The sequence below is a fragment of the Eleutherodactylus coqui genome, chromosome 3, assembly GCF_035609145.1.
Source record: "Eleutherodactylus coqui strain aEleCoq1 chromosome 3, aEleCoq1.hap1, whole genome shotgun sequence".
NCBI classification, from domain to species: domain Eukaryota; kingdom Metazoa; phylum Chordata; class Amphibia; order Anura; family Eleutherodactylidae; genus Eleutherodactylus; species Eleutherodactylus coqui.
The window spans coordinates 155,004,730-155,029,938 of record NC_089839.1 but is presented as its reverse complement, the minus strand read 5'-3'; the positions used below and the strand labels follow the sequence as shown (position 1 = coordinate 155,029,938).

General features: G+C 46.0%; 2 protein-coding genes across 2 annotated transcripts; both read left to right on the top strand.

Annotated features, from left to right (window-relative positions):
• The first annotated feature begins 285 nt into the window (after positions 1-285).
• Positions 286-5,748, top strand: LOC136621141 (urotensin-2 receptor-like). The gene has a single exon (XM_066596401.1). It carries the CDS (start codon positions 565-567, stop codon positions 1,513-1,515), a length of 951 nt encoding a protein of 316 aa, XP_066452498.1. The 5' UTR covers positions 286-564; the 3' UTR covers positions 1,516-5,748.
• A 9,339-nt stretch (positions 5,749-15,087) lies between these two features.
• On the top strand, positions 15,088-23,953 carry RPS19BP1 (ribosomal protein S19 binding protein 1). The gene is made up of 4 exons (XM_066596398.1): positions 15,088-15,242; positions 16,693-16,860; positions 19,735-19,832; positions 23,493-23,953. The coding sequence occupies exons 1-4, from the start codon at positions 15,188-15,190 to the stop codon at positions 23,622-23,624; spliced, it is 453 nt and encodes a 150-aa protein (XP_066452495.1). The 5' UTR covers positions 15,088-15,187; the 3' UTR covers positions 23,625-23,953.
• Positions 23,954-25,209: the final 1,256 nt, after the last annotated feature.

Here is a 25,209-nt window from a genome sequence, read left to right as displayed (position 1 = left end):
CTCCGGGTTCTTTGCTGTGACTAACCGCTGAGGAACCGACCTGCTGCTGCTTGATTGCAAGAGCAGAGGTTTTATTCCTGCACCATATTTTTGCTATGGTTCCTAAAGGGTTAAAATTTCTGCAATATCCATTTTAGTCTAGAAATAAGGTGGACATGGATCAGCTTTTCTGCGTAGATGGTGCCCACAGACCTATTACATCCTGAAGGGGAGGAGAGCAGCAAAGCAATGAGACCACATAAGTCACACTGCTGCACATTCTCTGCACCTCTGTGTGAAGGAAACTTTGATTTTATGTCCAAGCTGAAGAATATGAAGTATGCGAAGGTCGTGATCAGAAACGAACAGTTACAGGAATAACATCTGAGAATACGTTCTGGTAAATCTCATTTTGCTAGGTTTTAACTCAATAAGAAGAAAGCTAGAATTAATCCATACCAACCCACTGAGTGGAGATAATTTCTTGTGGACCAAATCTCTACTTTGCATTGTTCATGAAGAATACAAAAGACTCTTGAGACAAGATCCTATCCTGATTGACTTGTTGTAGCCAGCGGCAAGAAAATGGATATAAAGGAAGAAGCCAACGTGTCTATGGAATCTCCAGGCTCTGCTGAGGAAATCCTGGTTACATCCGTGTTGAGTGTGGTTCTTACAGTCATGTTTCTCTTAGGGATGGCTGGAAACCTATATGTATTGGTGATTACTGTGCTATCACACAAACCAGTAGGCTCCATGTGTGTCCATGTGGTGAACCTTGCTTTGGCAGATCTTCTGTACCTATCAACCATTCCTTTTGTAGTGAGCACATACCTGGCGAGAGATTGGTACTTTGGGGATATTGGTTGCAGACTTCTTCTAAGCATGGACTTATTCACTATGCATGCCAGTATCTACACCCTCACTGCAATGAGTCTAGAGAGATACCAGGTGATAGTGCAACCTCTAAAGGCTCGCATTTCCCAGTGCTATCGAAAGTTAACAAGCTTGGTTATTTGGCTTATATCTTTACTGCTTACCTTGCCCATGATGTGCATGATGCGATTAGAGGACAGCCAGTATGGGTTGGACAAGAAAATCTGCTTTCCTACATGGACACCTGAGTCCTTCCAACACTACCTGACAGTCCTATTCTTCACGAGCATTCTGGGCCCTGGTCTAATCCTATTATATCTCTATAGCTGCCTTGCAAGGGCATACTGGATGTCTGGACAAGAACTTCGACGGTCAAGTGGGAAACTAAATCAGTGTGTTATGTTCCGCATATTTACAATTATCATTGTATTTTGGGCCTGTTTTGTTCCTTTTTGGACATGGCAACTGGCAAAATTATATCAATCTGAGCTTTTAGGAATGGCACCATCTACTCAGATTTACCTGAACTTTGGAGTTACCTGCTTAACCTATGCCAATAGTTGTGTGAATCCACTTCTGTATACATTGTTGACTCGTAACTATAGGGAGTATGTAACCAAGCGGATGCGTGAGGTGCAGAAAAAGGCCCTGGGGAGATGAAATATACAGTTTCAATGTAGATATAAGGTTTTTAGTTTGCTAATATGAAACATATACATGTTGTAGGTTATGATGTAACTTGTGATGCCAGATGAAGACCACAGGACTTTGTTTTGTCTGGTCACTGAACTGCTACGTGCCCGTTGGGTCTCAGAGAGTTGAGTCAGAATTTCACAGCTCTTTCTGAAATACTTGCAAAGAACTTGTTATTGGTCAGCACACACAAGTGAAAACGTCACAGGGGCTTGTTAACTTAATGTGCTGATGGATGCTCTTTTGAATGTACAGTATATTTTGTTAACTCATTAGTCTGCAGCTCTCAGAAGAGAGAGATGAGAATTATACTGGAGAACATAGATATGAGCAATCTGTCTCTTCGAATTCGGCTGCACACTTTTTATAGACTGTTACCTCTCAGAGATGCAAATAAGGAAGATGGAACAATGCCTCTGCAGCGCCACCTATTGGAAGGCAAAAATTGGTAAGCAGGACAGCGCTTCAAGAAAAAAAGAATGCAAAAATGGATACTTGAGAGAAAAATAAGGGCTTACCTGGTGTGGACTACTGCACCTAAAAGAGGGGGTCCAGCTGTCACACCCGTAGTCCCTGTGGGCATGTTGTATAACCTGTTATGCCAGGTGGGACATCTAGAAGGAGGGCTGGAGAGCCGCAGAGAGGTCCAAAACTCCAGATGGGGTTTGGTAGGGAAGGAGGAAACAATGTGTAAGAAAATCAACTTCTGCACTCATAAGAGGGAAAAAGTGTAATGGCGTAGTTCCACTTACTTGAAAAGATGGGGATATGCTCCCAACATATACCCCATCCTGAAGGTGGCGTCCAGCTGGTTGAGATACAGAGCCAAATTCAGGTTAATGTTGATTCAGCACAAACATAAGGTACAGAGAAATAAGGGCAACGCATTTCAGTGTTCTAGTGACACCTTTTTCAAGCCTACCGTAAGTATAATAATTGTAAAGGGCGGTATTTATAAGAAGTGTACAATATTCTGAACATACCTGTCATGACAGGGATGCATCCAAACTTAAGCTTACCCCTCTAGAAGCATGGAAGGCAGCATTTCTGCAAATCATTGTAAGACTCTTTTATACAAGCTTTTATAACAATGACTTTAAATTGAAAACCAGAAGCCAGAATCCATACACCAGCAGCTGTTTCTGGGTTTTTGCCCCTCATCAGTGTGCAGCAGGTTTCTGGCTTGGCTAGTTAGGTGCCTATCATGTGGGTCAAGATGGATTGGATGGATAATCTCTCCTTAAGGATAGCACCAGAAGGTGTGTGAGGAAACACCTAAGAGGTGAGTGAGAAGACTTATAAGGCCATGGTACTCCTCTGGGAAATATATGCAAATAAGGAATATCGAACAATACCTCTGCAGCGCCACCAATTCCCAGTCATTGTTATAAAAAGACTTGTATAAAGAGACTGACATTGACTTGCAGGAATGCTGCCTTCCAATAGGTGGCGCTGCAGAGGTATTGTTCCATCTTCCCTATTTGCATATTTCCCAGGAGCGCATGGATGGCCTTATAAGTCTCCTCAAACACCTTTTAGGTACTCTCCTTAAGCAGTGATGATACCTCTCCTGACTCTCATAGTTGATCATGACAAATACCATGAAGAACAATGAATGTACCAACCAGACCAGACACCCAAACATGCTTCATACACTGGGTTTATTGCTCATGATTATACAATGAGTAATATCTATAATATTTCAAAATTTGCTCTCATTGTTTTAGCCTGTTCCTCATGACCCTTATTGTGAACAAGGAGACCAGTATTACCGGTATTTATGTATATTGCATAGCCTTCCTATATATTGGGTTGACCATTAAAAGCATTCTCAATTCTAATTTAAAGTCATTTATTGGAAATATCATCCCAAAACACTGCTCTTGTTTTTTAGAGCTGCAAGCTGTGGCCATATGTTTTTTTACCTATCCAGGCAAATTGCTACACAGGTAAAATTCTCTCTTACTTAAGCCCAGCGGAGTGGGATCTGACACTGCAAGCAAGTCTCGCTCATCCACATTCATATAAAGGGCATATAAGCAGGTATTATTACTTAAATGTCTTCTTAGATTGTGTTCTCATCCAAGCGATGCTCGACACTCGTCCCCGCACACACTTGCTCTTGTGCTTCTGCAAGGAAGTTAGTATTGCTGGCTCACAGCGGGGAAGCTGGAGGAGATTTCTCTCCTCGTGCTTCCCTGCCACTCTCCATTGACATAACACAGCGGCTGTTCAGTACTGAACGGCTGCTATTTACACTGAGCGATCAGCTCACCATCCATCGTTTATGCTGCAGTACTGAACGGCCACTATGTTAACTCAATGGAGAGGGGCGTGGCAGCGTGAAGAGAGAAGTCTCCTCCAGCCCCCCAGCTGTGAGCCAGTGATACTAGCTCCCATGCACGTGTATAGGAGCTACTATGTGCGAGGACGAGTGTTGGGCATTATTTGCCAGACACTTGCCCCATCTAAATGGGCCTTAGCTGTGTACCACAGCAACAATTGTATCCTGTATAACCAAACTATAATGCATAATCAAAAGTCTACACACACAGAACAAAAGTAAAAGAAAATTGGTGACACGCCTATCACTCTGGAGTAAGTCAATTTCCTCACATTGTATGGGTCCTATGGAGTCAAACACCTCAAAAGCCCAGAAGAAATAGCAATGCTGGACACTTTGTCGGGTTCGGGTACTTTGACTTGGGACGGCGGTTGGGCGCTTCAGCAGCCAACAGTTGTCCCAATGATTATCGTAGGAGCGATGATCACTTACTGAATGGAGGCGGATCGTGCCAGATCTCTGCCACCCACCAGCCTCCATTTAGAATAAACAGGTAGTCATTCATAGATGAACAACTGCCCGTTTAAAAAAGTGTAGTTTTTAGATGAGCTGAAACCTGTCAGGTCTAATGGAGCGACGATAACCTGCAATCGCTGTTTTGAGTGATTATTTGACTTGAGCGACTGTCTGCTTGTGCAAAAGTACCCTTAGACAAAAAGCTTTTGCTAAGAAATATGGAAAGGAGAACTGGTCATGAATGAGCTTCATGCCCCCACCCTCCTCTCCTGCTCCCCCCTACCCCTTCTATCATATGCATAGCACCCTACTTGTTTGTTTGTAGACAAGTGGGATAAGAAAAAAGAGAACTTTCCATCTATCAACTGATATTGATAATCTGATTAAGAAATGACCTTTTCTTTCTTGGTGTAGGACTGCAGTACCATAGGTGGTGACCATTGGGCGTGAGGGCAGTTTATAAGGAAATATTTGGCAGAGAAAGGTTTAGTTTCACCTGTTAGTCAGCAGGCAAAAATGTGGGTGTGTCTGCAATGCAGAAAAACCTCTGAGTTGCTGGACTCTGGGTCCCTGAGAGCTCTGTTTGCCACAGTTGTTGGTCCATGGTGGTGAGGTACAGACTGGAAGTGTGATACTGGGACCCAGGCTGAGAACCATAAGTTTGACAGGGAAGGACGCGCCCTAAACTGGCACCCTGGTTGGGCATAATTTGATGGACATCATGTTAACTCTCCTATGTTATTTCATGGCCAGACACTCAGGGATGTCTAAGTATCGTGTACACTGATGACTAACAACAGTGTGAAGAATGTGTTATTGTTGCTGTTCTTCTGCAATAAAAAGGGATGATTTACCCCCTTTTTACATAAACTTCTGGCTAGGATATGATTTTCTGGTGTGCCACCCATCTGGTGGAGGAAAGATGGTGATCTGCTGAGCTAACTACCCGCAAGTTGTCACACTTGTCATACACTGAAGGTGTGCGAGACTTTCAGTATATCTTAGGAATCATTGATGAACAAACAGTCAATTATCAGTTATGTTTGCTAATATATGTGACCAGCAAAAGCATTCTTATCTACAGCAATAAAACTGTTATGTCCTTTTATGCTTATTAGGCCGGGCTCACACGACCGTGTGTGCTGGCCGGGTGCACCGTGCACAAATCAGTTTTGTGGGGTCCCGAACACCTCCTCCCAATGAGATTGCAGGGTGCCATTCGGTTGCCATGGCAGTGTGGGGTCCTAGCTTCCGGTGGCGTCAAGATACAATAATACTGAAGAGGAGATGCAATATCTCTTTATTAACTGGCTGTACTACCTTTAGTAACAATTATTGCATTAATCACTTCCTGCAATTTCGCATTCTTTGTGGGATTTTAGCCAACTTTTTGTTGCACAACTGATTTTCTTGGTTTTATGTGAATAAAACTTAATCACTATTTTACAAAATTTCAACAGCCTTGTAGTTCCTTATCACTTTTATGATTTCAGCCCATTGCGTATAGGTCGTGGGTACCCGCATCATGTGACTGCGCTGGAAATATTAACATTCAAAAAAACAACCAACCTATACTGTGCATGACCAATGGTGAGTCATCCACTGTGGTCATTCGCAATATACCAAAAAAAGGTACACAGGGTCGCTGGCTGGACTCACAGCTGGGATCCGCGGCGGACCTCCTACATGTGGAATCCGCCTGTGAAAGCCAGGCCTCAGTAAAAGACACCGCCAATTACAAGACAGATCTCTGATACAATAGGTTCCCAAACTACAATACATGATTTGTCCTGTTAGGACAAGTTGACATCATGGAGATGCACTAACCATTCTTGGACTGGGGTGGCTAGGCCTCACCAGCAGGGGAAGATTGGGAACCCAAAGTGGCCTTGGAAAAATAATTACAAAGTGGCCCAAACCTTCTGCAAGTGGGGCGAATACAGAACTGGAAGTGGACATTAAAGTGCCACTTAATTTTTAAATCATTAATTCTGTAGGACATAAATGAACTTTATGGACTAGCTTGTCTTAAAGGGGTTGTCCCGCGCCGAAACGGGTTTTTTTTTTTTCAATAGCCCCCCCGTTCGGCGCGAGACAAACCCGATGCAGGGGTTAAAAAAAAACAAAACGGATAGTGCTTACCTGAATCCCCGCGCTCCGGTGACTTCTTACTTACCTTGTGAAGATGGCCGCCGGGATCTTCACCCTCGGTGGACCGCAGGTCTTCTGTGCGGTCCATTGCCGATTCCAGCCTCCTGATTGGCTGGAATCGGCACGTGACGGGGCGGAGCTACGAGGAGCCGCTCTCCGGCACGAGCGGCCCCATTCAGAAAAGAAGAAGACCGGACTGCGCAAGCGCGTCTAATCGGGCGATTAGACGCTGAAAATTAGACGGCACCATGGAGACGGGGACGCTAGCAATGGAACAGGTAAGTGAATAACTTCTGTATGGCTCATAATTAATGCACAATGTACATTACAAAGTGCATTAATATGGCCATACAGAAGTGTATAGACCCACTTGTCTTCGCGGGACAACCCCTTTAAGCGTTTATGATGGGCATTTATGTCAAGGGCCCCGCACCCACATAATCACCTACAGTGATGGCGAACCTTTTAGAGACCAAGTGGCCAAACTGCAACCCAAAACACAACACGTCAGGGGGCGGGGCTTATCACGACGTATGATTTTACCCCAGTCGTTCTAAAAAGGACAGGGCCGCTTTAAAATAGACAGCGTGCAGATTTTGACTGCTTTTTGGATGCGGAGATACTGCAGAATGTCCTCAGCGCAAAAAAATCTGTGGAAAATGCTGCAGTATTTCCACATCTAAAAAGCTGTCAAAATCTGCACGCTGTCTATTTTGAAGCGTTCCTGCCCATTTCTGCCACTTGTAAACATACCCCAGTCGTAATAGTAACCCCCCAGCGGCCCCCAGTACGATAGCGACATCTCACAGCAGCCCCCAGTACGATAGCGACATCCCACAGCGGCCCCCAGTACGATAGCGACATCCCACAGCGGCCCCCAGTACGATAACGACATCCCACAGCGGCCCCCAGTACGATAGCGACATCCCACAGCGGCCCCCAGTACGATAGCAACATCCCACAGCGGTCCCCAGTACGATAGCGACATCCCACAGCGGCCCGCAGTACGATAGCGACATCCCACAGCGGCCCCTAGTACGATAGCAACATCCCACAGCGGCCCCTAGTACGATAGCGACATCCCACAGTGGCCCCCAGTACGATAGCGACATCCCACAGCGGCCTCCAGTACGATAGCAACGCCCCACAGCGGCCCCCAGTACGATAGCGACATCCCACAGCGGCCCCCAGTACGATAGCGACATTCCACAGCGGCCTCCAGTACGATAGCGACATCCCACAGCGGCCCCCAGTACGATAGCGACACCCCACAGCGGCCCCCAGTACGATAGCGACATCCCACAGCGGCCCCCAGTACGATAGCGACATTCCACAGCGGCCCCCAGTACGATAGCGACATCCCACAGCGCCCTCCAGTACGATAGCGACATCCCACAGCAGCCCCCAGTACGATAGCAACATCCCACAGCGGCCCCCAGTACGATAGCGACACCCCACAGCGGCCCCAAGTACGATAGCGACACTCCACAGCGGTCCCCAGTACGATAGCGACATCCCACAGCGGCCCCCAGTACGATAGCGACAGTCCTCAGCGGCCCCCAGTACGATAGCGACATCCCACAGCGGCCCCCAGTATGATAGCCACATCCCACAGCGGCCCCCAGTACGATAGCGACATCTCACAGCAGCCCGCAGTACGATAGTGACAACCCACAGCGGCCCCCAGTACGATAGCGACAGTCCTCAGCGGCCCCCAGTACGATAGCGACATCCCACAGCGGCCCCCAGTACGATAGCGACATCCCACAGCGGCCCCCAGTACGATAGCGACATTCCTCAGCGGCCTCCAGTACGATAGTGACACCTCACAGCGGCCCCCAGTACGATAGCGACATTCCACAGCGGCCCCCAGTATGATAGCGACATCCCACAGCGGCCCCCAGTACGATAGCGACACCCCACAGCGGCCCCCAGTACGATAGCGACCCCCCACAGCGGCCCCTAGTACAATAGCGACATCCCACAGCGGCCTCCAGTACGATAGCGACATCCCACAGCGGCCCCCAGTACGATAGCGACATCCCACAGCGGCCCCCAGTACGATAGCGACATCCCACAGCGGCCCTCAGTACGATAGCGACATCCCACAGCGGCCCCCAGTACGATAGCGACACCCCACAGCGGCCCCCAGCGTAGTAGCGACAACCCACAGTGGTTCCCAGTGTAGTAGCGACACCCTACAGCGGCCCCCAAAGTAATAGTGATAACCCACAGGGGCCCCTAGTAATAATAGTGACAGCCCACAGCAGCCCCCAGACTAATAGCGACACCCCACAGTGGCCCCCTGAGTAATAGCGACACCCCACAGCGGCCCCCTGAGTAATAGCGACAGCCCACAGCGGCCCCCAGTGTAATAGTCATACCCCAAAGCAGCCCCCAGTGTAGTAGCGACACCCCACAGTGGCCCCCAGTGATAATAATGACACCCCACAGCAGCCCCCAGAATAATAGCGACACCGCAGGGAATAATTATTTGCCTTACTGACTACACCAAAGAATTCTAACAGCGTTCAAATGTTCACACTGTGACGTCCCTAGTGGGACTAAACATATCACGGAATACATGTTCATACACTTTATTTAAAACAATTACACAGTTCAAATAATCAAAAGTATGTTTTGTTTTATTTTTTAAAAGCAGAAAACCTACACAAAGTATCACTACAATCATCCTGCCCGTATAATCACCTGCATACTGTCAGGCAGGGCTCACATGAACAGATTCTGCTTCTAGGTATCCGCAGCGGAAGACCTGTGAGTGATCGCGGAAATAAATTGTCTTTCAAGGTCGGTGTATTACTACAGATCGTCCACGTGGGCAGCGATCGTGGGATCCGCAATTCAAATCTGGTCGTATGAGACCAGCCTCACTTAACAAAACAAGACCAACATTACCAATAATGAGAGATAAAACCACTATACTGTTATTAGAAAAAAATTAAAACAATACAAAGACCAATATTACTCCCCACCCATACAGTAACCTTATAGCAGAAGATACCATCTCTACACAGGTGCACCGCAGACCGTTTAGGTGATTACAGTACCTTTATATCCAGTCATCACAGGTGACATCCCCTCGGACTGGAGTTGTTCTTTTTCTCTTTTCTTCTTCATCTGGCCCAGACCATCATCTTGACGTCTCTTAGTCACAACTTGTATCTGCAGAATTTGACACACAGGCATCTTTGACTCCTCAATTTCCCAGCCACAGTAATGATATTCCTCATGGCCAGCATAAAATTATAATGCCCTTCATGGTCCTCTTAAGCAATAATGCCCCTTATCGCCCCTTTAATAATATCCCTTCATGGCCGCGTTGAGTAATAAAATATGCCCTCCATGGCCCGGCCCCCTTTTGGTAGTAATTAGAGATGAGCGAGCATATTTGCTAAGGCAAACTACTTGAGCGAGTAATGCCTTATTCGAGTACCTGCCCGCTTGTCTCAAAAGATTCAGCTGCTGGCGCAGGTGAGCGGTGAGTTGCGGGAGTGAGCAGGGAGGAGCGGGGGTGGGGTGGGGGGAAGAGTGAGAGAGAGAGAGATCTCCTCTCCGTTCCTCCCTGCTCTCCCCCGCCGGCACCCGAATCTTTAGAGACGAGCGGGCAGGTACTTGACTAAGGCACTACTCGCTCGGGTAGTTTGCCTTAGCAAGTACGCTTGCTCATCTCTAGTAGTAATGTCGCTATGTATTTGTTAAAATGCAACTTATGGCCCCAGTAAGTAATAAAGAATTGATAAATAATGCCCTTTATGGCCCCACTAAGTAGTAATGCCCTTTATAGTAATAAATATTGCTCCTCATAGCCCCCTTAAGCAATAAAGAATGCCCCTCATTGCACCCTTGAAGAATGCCCCCTTAAGTCATAAAGAATGCCCCTCCTGGCCCCATTTAGCAGCAATAACTATTATATACAATAAAATAACAACCCTGCATACTCACCTACATTGCTCCTTACGCCCTGTCTTCTGCAGTACACACCACACTGGTCCCAGGCTGACTTTTGGGTAGCGCAATCACTATTGCCTGTTCCCGGCCTCAGCACTGGTGAAGCCAAGGTCTGGACATAGCGATCCCGATTGTCATGCCAGGGCATCCCGTGCAGCATGTACTGCATACGCTAGGAGTAGGAAGATTGATGTAGCTGAGCATAAGGGCTTATTCTGTAAACATACGCTCTGCCGGCAGAGACCGCATATGGCTGCGCGTGACCTGCGCATTTGAGTCTGACATATGTCTTAGACGCTTCCACTGTACAATAAAACCACCTATAGTTTACTGGGGCAGGTTAAAAGGTTTACAAAGTGACATGTGGCAAAGATGGCATCCTATTTGTCATTGTATATACGAGGGGCTGCTGATGAGTCTTTGGCTTTACCCAGAAAGAAACGAGATGGGAAGATGAAACTTTACATTTATTCCACATACTCTCCACTGATGTCAACACACTTCTTACATCAGTATTCCAAGTTCTGTAAGCCTTGCAAAAAGAAGGATTTCGTTTGTGCCTCAAACCAGTCATCCGTAGCAGCCATGGCATCAGAAATGGTGTGAAATTTGGTACCCTTGAGGTGTTTCTTCAGGTTTGGAAACAGATGATAGTTGGAGGGAGCTAGATCTGGTGAATAAGGTGGGTGGCCAACCAGCTGGAAGCCTAGCTCCACCAGTTTTGCCGTGGTCGCTTGTGCAGTGTGAGCGGAGGTGTTGTCTTGCAGGAACAAGATTCCTTTGGACAGCTTGCCGCGCCATTTGGCCTTCAGAGCTGCCTTCAATTGGTCCAAAAGTTCAATGCAATACCTTGCATGGATGGTGGAACCATTTTGAAGGTAGTCCACTAACAGCATACCCTCCTTATCCCAGAACACAGATGCCATCACCTTAGTGGCTGATTTTTGCACCCTGAACTTCTTTGAGCGAGGAGAGCCACTGTGCCTCCACTCTTTTGACTGCTCCTTGGTTTCAGGGTCATACAAATGAATCCAGGTCTCATCCATAGTGACCAGTCGATCCAGGAAGTTCTTATTAGTCCAGAAACGCTGACAAATGGAAGTTTTCACTCACATGCTTTTCTGATCTGTTGTCAAACATTTGGGGACTCACTTTGCAGATAGCTTTATGTTCAAATATTCATGGATAATGACCTTTTGTTTTCCCATATGCCTAGATCACTGTTGCCTTAAGCTACAAACACAAAATTTTGAAAACATATATTAGGCACACAAGGCTTTCATGTGATGTAACATTCGTTACCATAGAAACAAAAAAAGAACACAAAGCCAAAGACTTATTAGCAGCCCCTCGTATAATTATACATGTATTTATGTTATCATTGATATGAGCTGTATACCTACATATGCAATTAGCTCAATGCTGCTAATGCAGGGATGTTGGCTATCATTATGGGACCTGGTCAATGACGGATTATAATAGGGGCAGCTGTGTCGGCTGCCCCACACCCATTAAAATCACCCCTTTTATAAAACATGCTCTGAAAACTCTATCCACCTCCCATATCTCCGGTGTGCAGTGTACTCTGAGTATTGGAGCCGGTGGAAGGAGTAAAGACCCCCAGCTGTGGGTCTGGGCAGTGGCAGACGTCTGTGTGAGCGCATTCATGGATTTACCCTTTCACTCTTCCAGCTAATGGTGCCGACTCCCTACCGTCAGCCACAGACGGGGCCTATACTGCAGATGGCACAGAGGACCCTAAGCACTAATTGGGGCCACAGCAGAGGAGCTATTACTAATTGTGGACACAAAGTGGGTCCAATTAGCAAGTGGACGCACCCAGGGGTCCTATAACTAAGTGAGGCACAGAGAGGGTCCTATTACCAAGTGGGGGCACACAGGGGGTCACTATTAATACGTGAGGTCACAGAGGGGGTGACTATTATTAAGTGGTGTCACAGGGTGCACATTATTATTATATGGGGGCACTGAGATTTTAATTAGGCGCCATAGAAAGGGTGACTATTACTAAGTGGGGTCACATCGGACACATTATTACTATAGGGTGGCAATGAGAAACTCATTAGGGGTTTTGAGAACAGGATAGATTGTGCAGAGACGAGTCATGGTTGGAAAAAATCTCAATGGCATATCTGGGCCCAGAGAGAAGAAAACAAAACACGGACAACTCCAGGGACATCACCTGTGATCACTGGAGGTAACTGCACTGTAATCACTATCACTGCGTAGATCTGGTATTTGAATACATTGTATGGTAATTATTACTTAGAGGCATACTAAAGTTGAGGCACTGTATCTAAGGCCTTATTCACACGAGCGTTTTTACGTGGCTAATTTAATTACAATAAAAAATTGCGACCATCTGAAGCATGGGATTCCAATGTATTCATTCAGATGAGCGTTGCCCCGGGAATAATAGGTCATCGGCAACTGAAAACAACGACCGATTTTATACGCAGCCAGTACAGATAGGCCTTGCCCTATCTTTTGCTGAGATACGCTGGCAGCTCGCAAAAGCTGCATCCAAAGCTGGGAAACGAAGACAGCTGGCTCTATTCAACCATTAGCAGTCATTCCGAGGATTTCTGCAAGGCAGCTATATCTAAACTAATACGCCACAGCCGCCCATGTGAATGGATGAGAGAACACTCAGAACTTGATCGCGGCTATTCTTCACTCGCGCGTTTTTCGGCCGTGATGCTGCAGGTCTTCCATAATGGAAAAGTCCATAGCAAAATCCATGTCAAAAATTCCTACCATTTGGTGCGCATTTTGGTACAAATTCACCTTATCAACTGAAAGGGTGAAAATGTAGTGCGGATACACGGCGTCCACAAGGGTTGCAAAGTTTTCTTAGGGCACGTTTACACTAAGCAGCTATTGTTCAGATGGTCACTCAAAAAGTCGCTGAAGCGTACGAACGGCGACTGCTGGAAAGTTTTTACAGAGGGCTTATTTTTCATTACTTTTTTGCGGCGATTTTGCTCATAAGTCATTTAAATACGAATGAAGGCGCATTCACACGGACGCGTTTTCCTGCACGACTTCTGTGTTGCGAGAGGCACAGAAATTGCACGAAAAAAGAGCTCATTGCTTTTAATGGGGGCATTTACATGTGCGATTTTACTCTCGCAGCGCTGCAAGAAGTGTTGCGAAGGAAAACCTGCAGCACGTCCTGATTTCATCCATATGTGGGTTAAAAAAAAATTGCGCTCACATATACATGTAAGTGCGGTTCTCTTAGCTCCAACGGGACAGAATGAGCAATTTTCAAGCGTGTTTTTCACGCGTGAGAATATTGCATATGCTGCGCTGCACGTGTGATGCTCCCATAAAGATCGCACCCACGAAAATACGAAAGTCGGACTGATGTCACACTCGCATGGAAATCGAATCCTGACTTCAGGCTCCCTTCACAGGCCTGTATGTGTATCTGTGCGCCCGAGTGCTGCGTGGCTGCAGAGTGAATGCTTGTTTGCTCATTGGCGTATTTTACTGTACTTTTTGCACCCAGGAAGACACGTTCATTAGCGTGGCAAAGACAAAACGATGGAAATGGCCGATTCGTCTAACGAGCTCCAGGTGTTCTTTTTCTTACGCAATAACGCAGCGTTTCACACATCTTGTGCGTATTCCATGTGCATCCTCATTGACTTCTGGGGGCTTTGGCTGCGCAGGAAAAAAGCGTGTGCTGCATTTTTTTAGCGTGTGACTGAAATGCGCAGGTAAGATACCCGCATGTGAACGAACCTGTTGAACTCAGCGGGTTGTATTCTCGGTGTACTGCGCGCACAAACACCCCTATATGAAGTCGGCCTCACACTAAACCACTTTTGATAAACAATAGAGATGAGCGAACATGTCCGTTACGGACACATCCGCACCCGGACACCGGCTTTGCCGAACACTGCAGTGTTCGCGCGTAAAGGTCCGGGTGCCGCCGGGGGGCGGGGAGATGCGCGGCGGCGCGGGCGGCAGTAGCGGGGAACAGGGGGGAGCCCTCTCTCTCTCCCTCTCCCCCCCACTCCCCGCCGCACCCCCCCGCGCTGCCACGGCGGCCCCCGAACTTTTTCGCCCGAACACTGAAGTGTTCGCAAAGTTCGGTGTTCGGGCGAAAAAGGGGCGGGGCCGAACGTGTTCGCTCATCTCTAATAAACAACAATTATTTTTAAAGTGAGCTAAAGCAAAATGACGGCCAGCGAGCAAATTCTCGCCATCATCCTGCTGGTGTTTGCCATGCTGAGTGATTATTCTGACTATTACTTCACTGACTGACACATCTGACTACATATAATATACATTCCCGACTGAGCTGACTGGCAGACACTACAACCTCTCCAGCACTCTATGGTATCCTCCTCCATCCGTGCGCATATATTTATATTCCACAACACTTCTGCTCGAGCCAACCCAAACAACCAATCACTGTGAACCAGCCACCCCAAACAACCAATCACTGTGAATCAGCCACCCCAAACAACCAATCAGGATGTGAATCGAGCAGAAGTGTTGTGGAATACAGATATATGCATCCGGTGCGCGCCGGAAGTACATACAACTGGGCCGCTCTAGTACAAGTTCTGAGACTCTATGATAAAGCCTTGCGTACGGATAAGCGTCACGTGATGCTGGAAGTCGTCTGTTATTGGCTGCGGCGGGCTCCGGGCGATCACACGTGTGACCTGCGGAGGAGAAGAGATGTCTGCATCGTTACTCAGGAAAGGTCTGGAGCTGCTGGCCTCTGACTCCATCGGTAAGCATGCGTTATATGGAGGGCGGTGCACCGTTATATGTCTCGTATACAGCATCCGTCACTCTCCACCTCGTGTGAAACTACATCTCCCAGCATGCCTTGTTCTATGCAGGATGCCAGAGCATACTGAGCATTGTAGTGCTCAACAGCTGCTGAGCCTAAAGACAGGCTCACACACACCAGCGTGTGTAATGCAGCGCTGGGCTGGCGTTTCACCCTGTTTTTGGATTGTATGACAACTTATCTCATGCACAGGCTTCACTGTTTTATTTTTTCAGTTTTCCGTGATATTGCGTATAAACACCACACAAAATACACCATGTAATTCCGCATGTACTGTGTTTATTAAGTGCCCATAGAGAACAATAGGGCTGTACGCACATCATACGCGGTAAAATCTGGGTATTTTTAGATCGGTTCTTCTTGTGATCCTTTTTTATTTAATCTGTCAGCAGGGTTACGCTGCTCTGAGCGCTGCCTAGTGACACCTGATGACGATGGCGCCGCGTCACTTACTGCAGTTCTTCTACTAGTTCTTATAAAATCGCTGTGCGCTGATCACTGTGGGATTAGTCTTTGTTAGCTGTTGGCCTGTATCACCCGCTGCTGATTGACTGACTGCTTTCTCCCTATACCATGCATTCAGAGAAAGCAGTCAATCAGTAGTGGGGAGAAGCAGCTACTCATAAACAGTCCTAGCGATGATCGGCTCATGCAACACAAGGTAAAGTTGTTTTATGAAAATTAGTAAGTGACCCAGCGGTATAATCCGGGCGTCTGCCACCACTTTACAGCGCCCTGTGATAGCGCAGCATAAACCTGGTGGGAGATTCCCTTTAACTCCGGTCAGTGTATATGCTGGGAGCTGCACTAACGCACCCGCAGGGCTCTGGGCCTCCACATGTCCTGCACTGCTCTATACAGAGCACGGAGTAAAAAAGGTATACTAGTCGTGGAGATTGTGCCTTACCACAACTTTTTTTGCTTTGCACTTGGAGTCTTTTTTTTGGATGTGCGTCAGTGTATTTGCTTTACATTTTCTGCCCGCGGGGCGCGGTGTTCTGCACGTGGGGCACAAACACACTGATTGAAGTGGCGAATTCATCTAATGAATTCCAGTTGTTTGTTCCTGTACAATTACACAGCGTATCGCGCATCTCCTTGCATGTTCCGTGTTCATTTCCTATCCCCCTCCCTTTGACTTTTATGGGGTCCTTTTTTTGTGCAAATATGCAGTAATATAAAGCATGTTTTATCTTTTTTTTTTTTTTCCTAAATACCTGCTGCAAAGTCTGCGCATGTGAACGGACTCATTGAAATCAATGGGCTCTATTCTCTATGCGCACACAAATACATCTGCGTAAATCTGGCTTTCTTGCTGCCAGAACCTGCAGGCTGCTCCACACTCCTTCCACTAATGTCTCCTTACATTATTTTCTTCTTTACACAGATGATAACTTGTCAGGCTTAAAGAGAAGAGCAGCAGGAAACAATCAGCAGGCAGCCTTAAGTAGTCACAAGACAGGCATGAAGAAACAGCTGAAGAGACTGAAGCGGCAAGGACAGCCCCAAAACCAGAGGGCGTCAGCCAAAAACCGCGTGATCAAATCGGCAGTGGGTGAGAATCCTGGAGTGGCATGTGATGTAGCGTTCGGTCTTTCGTCTTATCATAGGAAAAATCGTTGTGGATCCTAATTATGGGTTTCCCATTGTTTTTGAACTTTGCTCCACCTTGAAACACGCACCGACGAGCGATTGTGTGCTGCATCACAAATATGTATACAACCAGACAGAGCAGGGTGGGTAGAAGAGGTGGAACTAGAGACTTTACGGAAGCACTAAAGTAAGGCTGGGCTCACACCAGCGGGTCAGATTCTGCATGCGGGAGGTCTGCAGCAGATTCCGGGTGCGAGTCCAGATGGTGACCCTGTGTACCTCCCCAAATTGTACTGTGGATGACTGGTTCACCATTTGTCATGTGCAGTGCTTTTTTGTCTTTGTATTTCCCGCGCCATTGCATAGCGATGACACTGGTAACCGCAGCCAATATGCAATAATAATTGCATATAGGCTGTGGGTTGCATGCCTCCATTGACACCAACGTAGACCGTCCACAGCAAAAAAGAGCATGCTGCAATTTTTATTTTTCTTCTGCTCGGCGAGTATGCAATTTGTATCCTAGTGTGAAGGAAAATTTGAAAATGCATGCCTTTTCAATGCTCGCGTTTTACCATGGTAAGTCCACATGGACGCCAATCGCGGAATCCATGATTGAAAACTGCTTGTGTGAGACCGGCCTTAAAAGAGTTTTCACGTTATTTTATTTTAAGAGCAGGCGATGTTGAAAAATAATACATACTCGTCAACTCCAGACCCACCACTCCAGCACTGCACCTTCTGTCCTCTCTGCAGACGGTGACGTTACAACCACTAAACACCGCTGAGGTCTGTGATTGGCTGCAGTGGTCAGCCTGTATATAGAATGTCACCATCTACAACCGGCGGGAGGGAGAACGGAAGATGGAGCAGCAGGGGGTCTGGAACCAGGGGTTAAAGCTCCTTGTAGTATTTTTACTACTTGCCTGCTCTTTATTTATTTTTATCTCGGAGGGGCAAAAAACATTTAAATGTGCACAGATAGCATCTGAGATTACTGCCATTGAATGGTGAGACAGGCCACCAATAGTCTATAATAAACGTATTGCCCTCCAGTAAGGCAACTCTCACACATGACGTCGGCAAAATGGTTCTGGTTCATAGATGGGTCCCAAGTGAGGAAAATCCTGTCCCCTAATAGAGCTTATAAACAGGGGTTCTCTATTTAGAACTAACCCTGCAACTCCTGCCAGGCCTTCTTTGCGCAGTTCTTTCTTGAGCTGCTGATCTTCTTTTGCTAAGGACCTTTTACTAGGTAGATGAGCATTCCATCAAGATGTCTTGGGGGACAAGTTTACGATAAACTCTTGAAGGACTTGTAAGTTTTAAACTTTGACTTCAGACTTGTGTCTAATGCTTAAGAAGAGAAACTCCTGTAGTTCTCTATAGTGGAACATCTAGACAAAGAAGTAAGATCTAGGGCTGCTCCACAAGCATCGGAGGTCTAGTTTGCTTTTTATTGCCAGAACCGAGGGTAAGGAGGAGGAAGCCTTTACCTTAAAGGAGTTGTTTCACCTTGACAACTCTTCATATTCTCAAGTCAGCTGATGGCTATAGGTCAGGTTTCAGAAAACCCTGAACCCCCTGTTATTGCTGTGGGACACCTCACTAGCCGTATATCTCTCCTCCAGCATACCGGTGTCAGATCTGGGGCTGTTATTTCACTAAGGCTTTTTTCTGGCAAAACCGCCTCGCATTACTTTTATGAAGTAGTGAACCTCCGGAGCGGCTTTCAGTCGCATTAGAGGATCGGCAAGTGTTTTCCATTGTTTTCAATAGGAAACTTCACACTGGACTCATGTGCACCTCGCACGCTGTGAGATGTCCTTTACTGTCCCATTGAAAACAATGGGCGATGCGTTCCGAAGAACGCAAAAAAAGGACATACAGCGGTGAGGGAAAACATCGCTCATGTATATGACGCCATTCAAAAGACTGGAATTCATATTTGCGTGAGATTTGTGAGCCTCCTAAGTCGCATCTCGTGCGACGTTCTTGGCCATGTGAAACTGGCCTTAAAGGGGTTGTCTCGCGAAAGCAAGTGGGGTTAAGTACTTCTGTATGGCCATATTAATGCACTTTGTAATACATCGTGCATTAAATATGAGCCATACAGAAGTTATTCACTTACCTGCTCCGTTGCTAGCGTCGCCATGGCTCCGTCTAATTTCGGTGTCTTCTTGCTTTTTTAGACGCGCTTGCGCAGATGGGTCTTCTCCCTTCGGCTCGGCAACATCGGCGTTTTGGCTCCGCCCCTTGAACGTGTCATCGCGTAGCTCCGCCCCCATCACATGTGCCAATTTCAGCCTCCTGATTGGCTGGAATTGGCACATGTGACGGGCGGCGGAGCTATGCGATGACGCGTTCAAGGGGCGGAGCCAAAACGCCGATGCTGCCGAGCCGAAGGGAGAAGACCCATCTGCGCAAGCGCGTCTAAAAAAGCAAGAAGACACCGAAATTAGACGGAGCCATGGAGACGGGGACGCCAGCAACGAAGCATTAATATGGCCATACAGAAGTACTTAACCCCACTTGCTTTCGCGAGACAACCCCATTAAGGGTGAATTTACACGGCCATGTACAGTACAGTGTACAAATCCCATTCACTTACAGTGAGAACAGTCCACAGCGAAATACAGTCATGCTGCGGATTTTCACCGCTGGATGCGTGCATTACAATGCAATGAGTGAATGCCACCGTGAAAATCCACACCAAACCTTGTATGCGGATGGGGGTCCAGATTCTTCTGCAGTGTGTGACTGTACCCTACCTTAAACGTGCCAGAAGATGTGTAACACGTATCAGCCCGATGTATAATTGATTCTCTCATTGCAGAGGAGTATAAGAAGCGCACTGCGGAGGATCATCTGGCAGAGAACCTCACGTACATGCTCGGGTCACAAGCCGTTACCAATAAAGTCTCCTGCAGCAAAGTGAGTGAACTGTAGAAAATCATGTGTAGAATGTCTGACATTATGGACACTTATTAATAATTTGCCAGAAACACTTAGGGCTCATTCGCACAACCAAGTTTTCACCTCATATTAGACGCGACTGCGTGTGATAGTATGTGTGAGATACATTGCCATACGCAGCAATTGCTGGCTCCACAGGCCGGTAAAACAGTGTTTTATGCACACGGTCATGTAAATGAGCTCTAACTGTTCTGTTTTAAACTTTTTAGCAAAATATTTTTTTTCATATTTTGCCAAATGTGGGGCTTTAACCCCTTAATGACGCGGCCCCTTTTTCTTTTTCCATTTTCTCTCCCCTTCAAAAAAATCGTAACTCCTTTATTTATCCATCGACGTCGCTGTATGAAGGCTTGTGTTTTGCGGGACGAGTTGTATTTTTTAGTGGTTCTATTTAAAGTACCATATAATGAACTGAAAAAGTTTTAAAAAATTCTAAGTGGAGTAAAATGAAAAAAAACCCGACATTTCGCCATCTTTCAGTGCGTCTTATTTCTACGGCGCACAAACGACAGCAAAAGCGACATGATAACTTTATTCTATGGGTCATTACGATTGCTATGATACTAAACCTGTATAGGTTTTTTTTTTTTTTTTTTTTTTTTTTTTTACTGTCCTTTTTTTTTTTTTTTTTTTTTTTCCAAGACATTAAATTTTTTTTAATTATTTTCTGCTGCATCTTATGCGTGCAGTAACTTTTATTCTGTCGACGTGGTTGAGCGAGGACTCCTTTTTTGCGGGATGTCCTGTAGTTTCTGATAGTACCAATTTGGAATACATACAACTTTTTGATTGCTTTTTATTGCATTTTTTTATGGGAGACGGGGTAACTAAAAAAGTGCATTTCTGGCGTTCTTTATTTTATTTTTTTTCGGACGATGTTCACCGTGCAGGAAAAATAATGCGCTACCTAGATAGATCGGACTTTTACGGATGCGGTGATACAAAATAAATTTTTATTTTATGATTTAGATTTTTTTAATAATGGATATGGCAAAAGGGGGGTGATTTAAACTTTTATTTTTTTTTTTTTTTTAACTTTACTTTAAAGTGCCCCTGGGGAACTACAACCAGCGATGCTTTGATCGCTCCTGCAGTATGACGTCATGCTAGCATGATGTCATATTGCCATTTAACAGGCAGTCTATCAAGCCACCCCACAGGGATGGCTTGATAGGCAATCTGGTAAGGCAGCCCTGGGGCCTTTCAGAAGGCCCCCGGCTGCCATGACACCTACACGGCTCCCCTGATCTCACCGCGGGGGGGATTTTATTACAGCTGACACCTGCGGGCAATAGTAGCTATCGGCCGTTCGCGGCTGTTAACCATTTAAATGCTGCGAACGGCCGATAGCTACTATTGCCCGCAGGTGTCAGCTGTAATAAACAGCTGACGCCTGCACTGTATGAAGAGAGGTCGCCCCGCAACCTCTCTTCATACATACCCTGCCGCTTCATGACGTACCTATACGTCATGGAGTGGGAAGGGGTTAAAAGTGGTTTCACACTTGTGTTGGGGAGCTGGAAAGGGTTCTCCACACGGACAAACTTTTCCGTCTCTGTATGGAACCGAATGGCATCGGACAGACCGCATTGATTATAATGGGGTCCGTCCACTTTCCTCTCAGTTGCCCGGTTTTGGAACAAAAGAAAAAGTGCTACATCTGCGGAACCTTTGGTCGGATCTGCAACAGAATCTTCGGTTCCCACGCAGATGTGAAACCATCCTAATTGTGGTAAAGATCCTGCTCATGGTACGGCCGGGATAGGGAATGGATTTCAATTCTTTTACTTTTTGCGTTTTACTTTAGGGGTGTTTTCATACATAACTTTTTAAATGTATTTTATTTAAGTGTATTTAATTTTGTTCACCGTTATTGCTCTGAGGCTGGGATACGCTGGCATGACCAGATCCATTTCCTCCCAGCATTCCTCTATGCCGATGGCAGATAATGAGTAGCTGCTAGCCTGCTGAACATTGATATATACCAGCCATCTGAATGCAGAGAAGTGTTCGGAGGACACATGATTTTCTCCCAGCATGCTACTCTCCTCTACATTGTGCTTACATGAATTCGACTTCATGGGTTTCCATGGTAATGATGTGAAATTGGGCAAGAAGCTTGTTATGGTTTGGTTCCCAGCACTAAACATGAGCTTACTTTGTCTGGTTTGTTTTGTGACTGGGAACTGATTTATGTCACTTGGTCTGCCCAATGAGAGTGCTATACAGTGCAATCTATAACTATGTTTAGGACTGTAGCTATATACCCCAGCTGAATGGGGCATTGGCAGCTTAGGATGTAGATGTACAGATTGGTGGTGGGAAGAAGTGAGAGCCGGCAGAGACTACGTATGGGCAGCAAGTGTACTGCATATGACCATGTATTTCACGCACACAAACATGTGCAGTGTGACTGTTTTATAAATTCCCAGCTCTGTTTCATAGCGAAGGACCAACAAATAGTCAGGACAGCGCCTCTGGGAATGGAAGTGTTGATTGCAGCCAAATGTTTAACGGCACAACCTGTAAAGGTTTGTCGTCGTGTCCATATTATACATATAAAAGTCGTGCTAGTGATGAAACACACCCTATTTGAAGAATATCTGAGGAGAACTCTAGGGGGTCAGAAAACCCCAGGAGAGGATAAAGACAGACGAAGGCTGCCTGTCCACGGGCTATTCACTGCGTTATCCGCAGCGATAATCTTTCCGCAGTGAACGCTTTCCATAGTGTTGCTATGGAAAGCGCAGCCCCCCCTGTCCATGAGCAGAGAATCATAGCGAGCTGTGATTCACCGCGGTGAGCCTATCTGTCAGATAGGCTCAGCGTGGAGAGTGCTCAGCTCTCACCTGCTCCCGTGGCGGAGATCTGCCATGGAATATCACTACGCCCGTGGACAAGCAGCCTAATACAAGAAAAATCTCCTGCGCTCAGGTGCCAGGAACACCAAGTAGTAAGTGATTAAAAAGAAATACATTTGCAGAAAAAATCCTTGTGGAATCAATGAGCGCTTTTAAATAAGGGGTGATGATAAGGAAAGTCCACAATCCTCCGTATTTTAATCAAATGTTTTATTGACTGAAAAGCTAAAGCGGCAGTGACAGGTAAAAGTGCAACGTGTTTCGGAGCTGATATTGCTGCTTTATCAAGCATAAATCTATAGAGTTCAAACACGTGTGTGTTTGTGTGCAAAAGAGAAAGGGGCAAGAAGAAAAGTATAATTATAGTCCTGTACTGAATATATAAATATAACCTTTAGTAATCAGAATATTCAATTGTAACACATGTTACATATATGGTCTGTCAAATTGAATATATAGGTTATATAACATTTAGTCATCTATTGGGAGCTGCATTTTGAGACATATTACCATATTTATTCGTGCAGTGGTTTCTGGTACTGCAGCTCAGCTCCATTGAAGGGTTGTACTGAGGACCCCTCCCACTCTATCCCATTTTATGAACCCCTCAGTGTTACATCTTGGAAAAGGCATTTAAACTTTACCGGACTCTCCTTACAATATAAAATGTAATAATGCTTTTTTACCATCTCTACCTCTGACACGAGGCCTCCATGTAACGTTCTGCAGCACTCAACATGTATTCTACTTCTTCCAGATTCTGAGTCAGCACTGTGGACGGAAAGCAAGAGACCAGCGTGTGAAGAAGGAAAAGAAGGTGCAAGAAGTATCTTTATTTACAGATCAGGACTTCAAAAAGTTTCAGAAGGAGTATTTTGGAACGAGCTAACAGCGATGGCATCGGGCGCACTGGACAGAGATACATTCCTTGGTTTCAAGTCTGCTGTTTTAGATTTATGTTGCTAAATGGACTCTGCTCAGAAAGCTCTGTTGTGGACTCTGTCTTCACACAATGGACTGCATTTCTCTGTAAGTTTATAGAACTATATATTTAATAGTATAAACTGGTGAAAATGTATATTACTATGGAAACAATGTTAAAAACTATAAATCATACAGTTAAATGTAGCCCCCCACGATGGCGGCTGCCTGATGCATGTTATAATGTGCAGGAAGATTGGAATTGGATTGCCTTGTACTAAAGAAATATTTCTTTAAGTGTTTTGTTTTTTTTCATACCGCACACTTCATGCTTCCACTCTGCACAATATGCGTTGCTGTTTGTTACCACTGGTGTGGAGCGGAGCTCTATACAAGTAAGGGAGAACCAGCTAAATGTTACATATACAACAACGGGGTGTTCTAAATTGACATTTCCATGGGCAGGTGTGTTTTGCACTGAAGCTGCATCCAAAACCACATTTGACGTGTGGTTTAAGTGCATTTTTTGCATGCAGGAGTTGCTCAACACCCCGTGTACTGCCTGGTTGACATCTGCTACTGGCGGTACACAGAGCTGGATTATCTTTCAGCTCTTGCCCAGCTGCAGCTATTTGTGAGTTTTCACACACCATTTTTAGAAAATATGAGTGTTAGTTTCTTTAGTCTTCTTGCTTTTTAATCAAGTAGGTTTTTCATTAGAAATTTTTTTTTGTCATTTTTTCCATTAACAAGATGTATGGAGCAAAACCTTCCCCCTTCCACCCAATATCTCAAGCAACCAAGCAAAAGGATACAGTGAAAGCCACATATACCAATGGCCTAATAGCATTACGTCTACGCCTACCTACATCAAATTGAGTTGTTTCCACAAGCGAGTCTTGGTTTAGTCTAAGGCTGCCTTCACATGGACGGGAAAATCACAAGAGATTTTTGTGGGGTGAGATGCACAAATATGACCCCCTATTCTTTTGAATGGGGTCAGATACTAGTGATGTTTTCCTACATGGCACCACAATGTTGAAAACAAATCATGGCATGTTTTATCTTGGGGGTGCTCACATATCGCAGACCTGTTTCCAGTTGGCCCGGCGGCAGCATTGTGCCGCGTGTTAGGTGCACGCGATGTGAGGTCTACCAGTAAAAACAATGGGAGAAAGTCTGTGCTCCTCCATTGCGGCTGACAGCCGTTGCTGGGGATCGCTACATCCGTGAAGTGATGCGAGGGTATTTTGATATATAACCGCCTCGCTTCCATGGGGAAGTCACATGATGACATGCGGGATATCGGGCTGTGATTCATGGCCCCATATCGCGCTCACTCATGTGAAGTTAGCCTAAGGCTTGGTGTACGTGGCCATAACTGGAGCTTGTGGACTCGGGACAACCTCACATCAGGCAGCACCCAGACACTAGTCCATATACTGTCTGATATACACTGATCCCGCTCGTTCACATGCCTTGGCATGTCCTGGTTTTTAGCTATGGAATGGGAGGTGCCTTGAGTTTTTTTTTTTTTTACCACATGCTCTGGG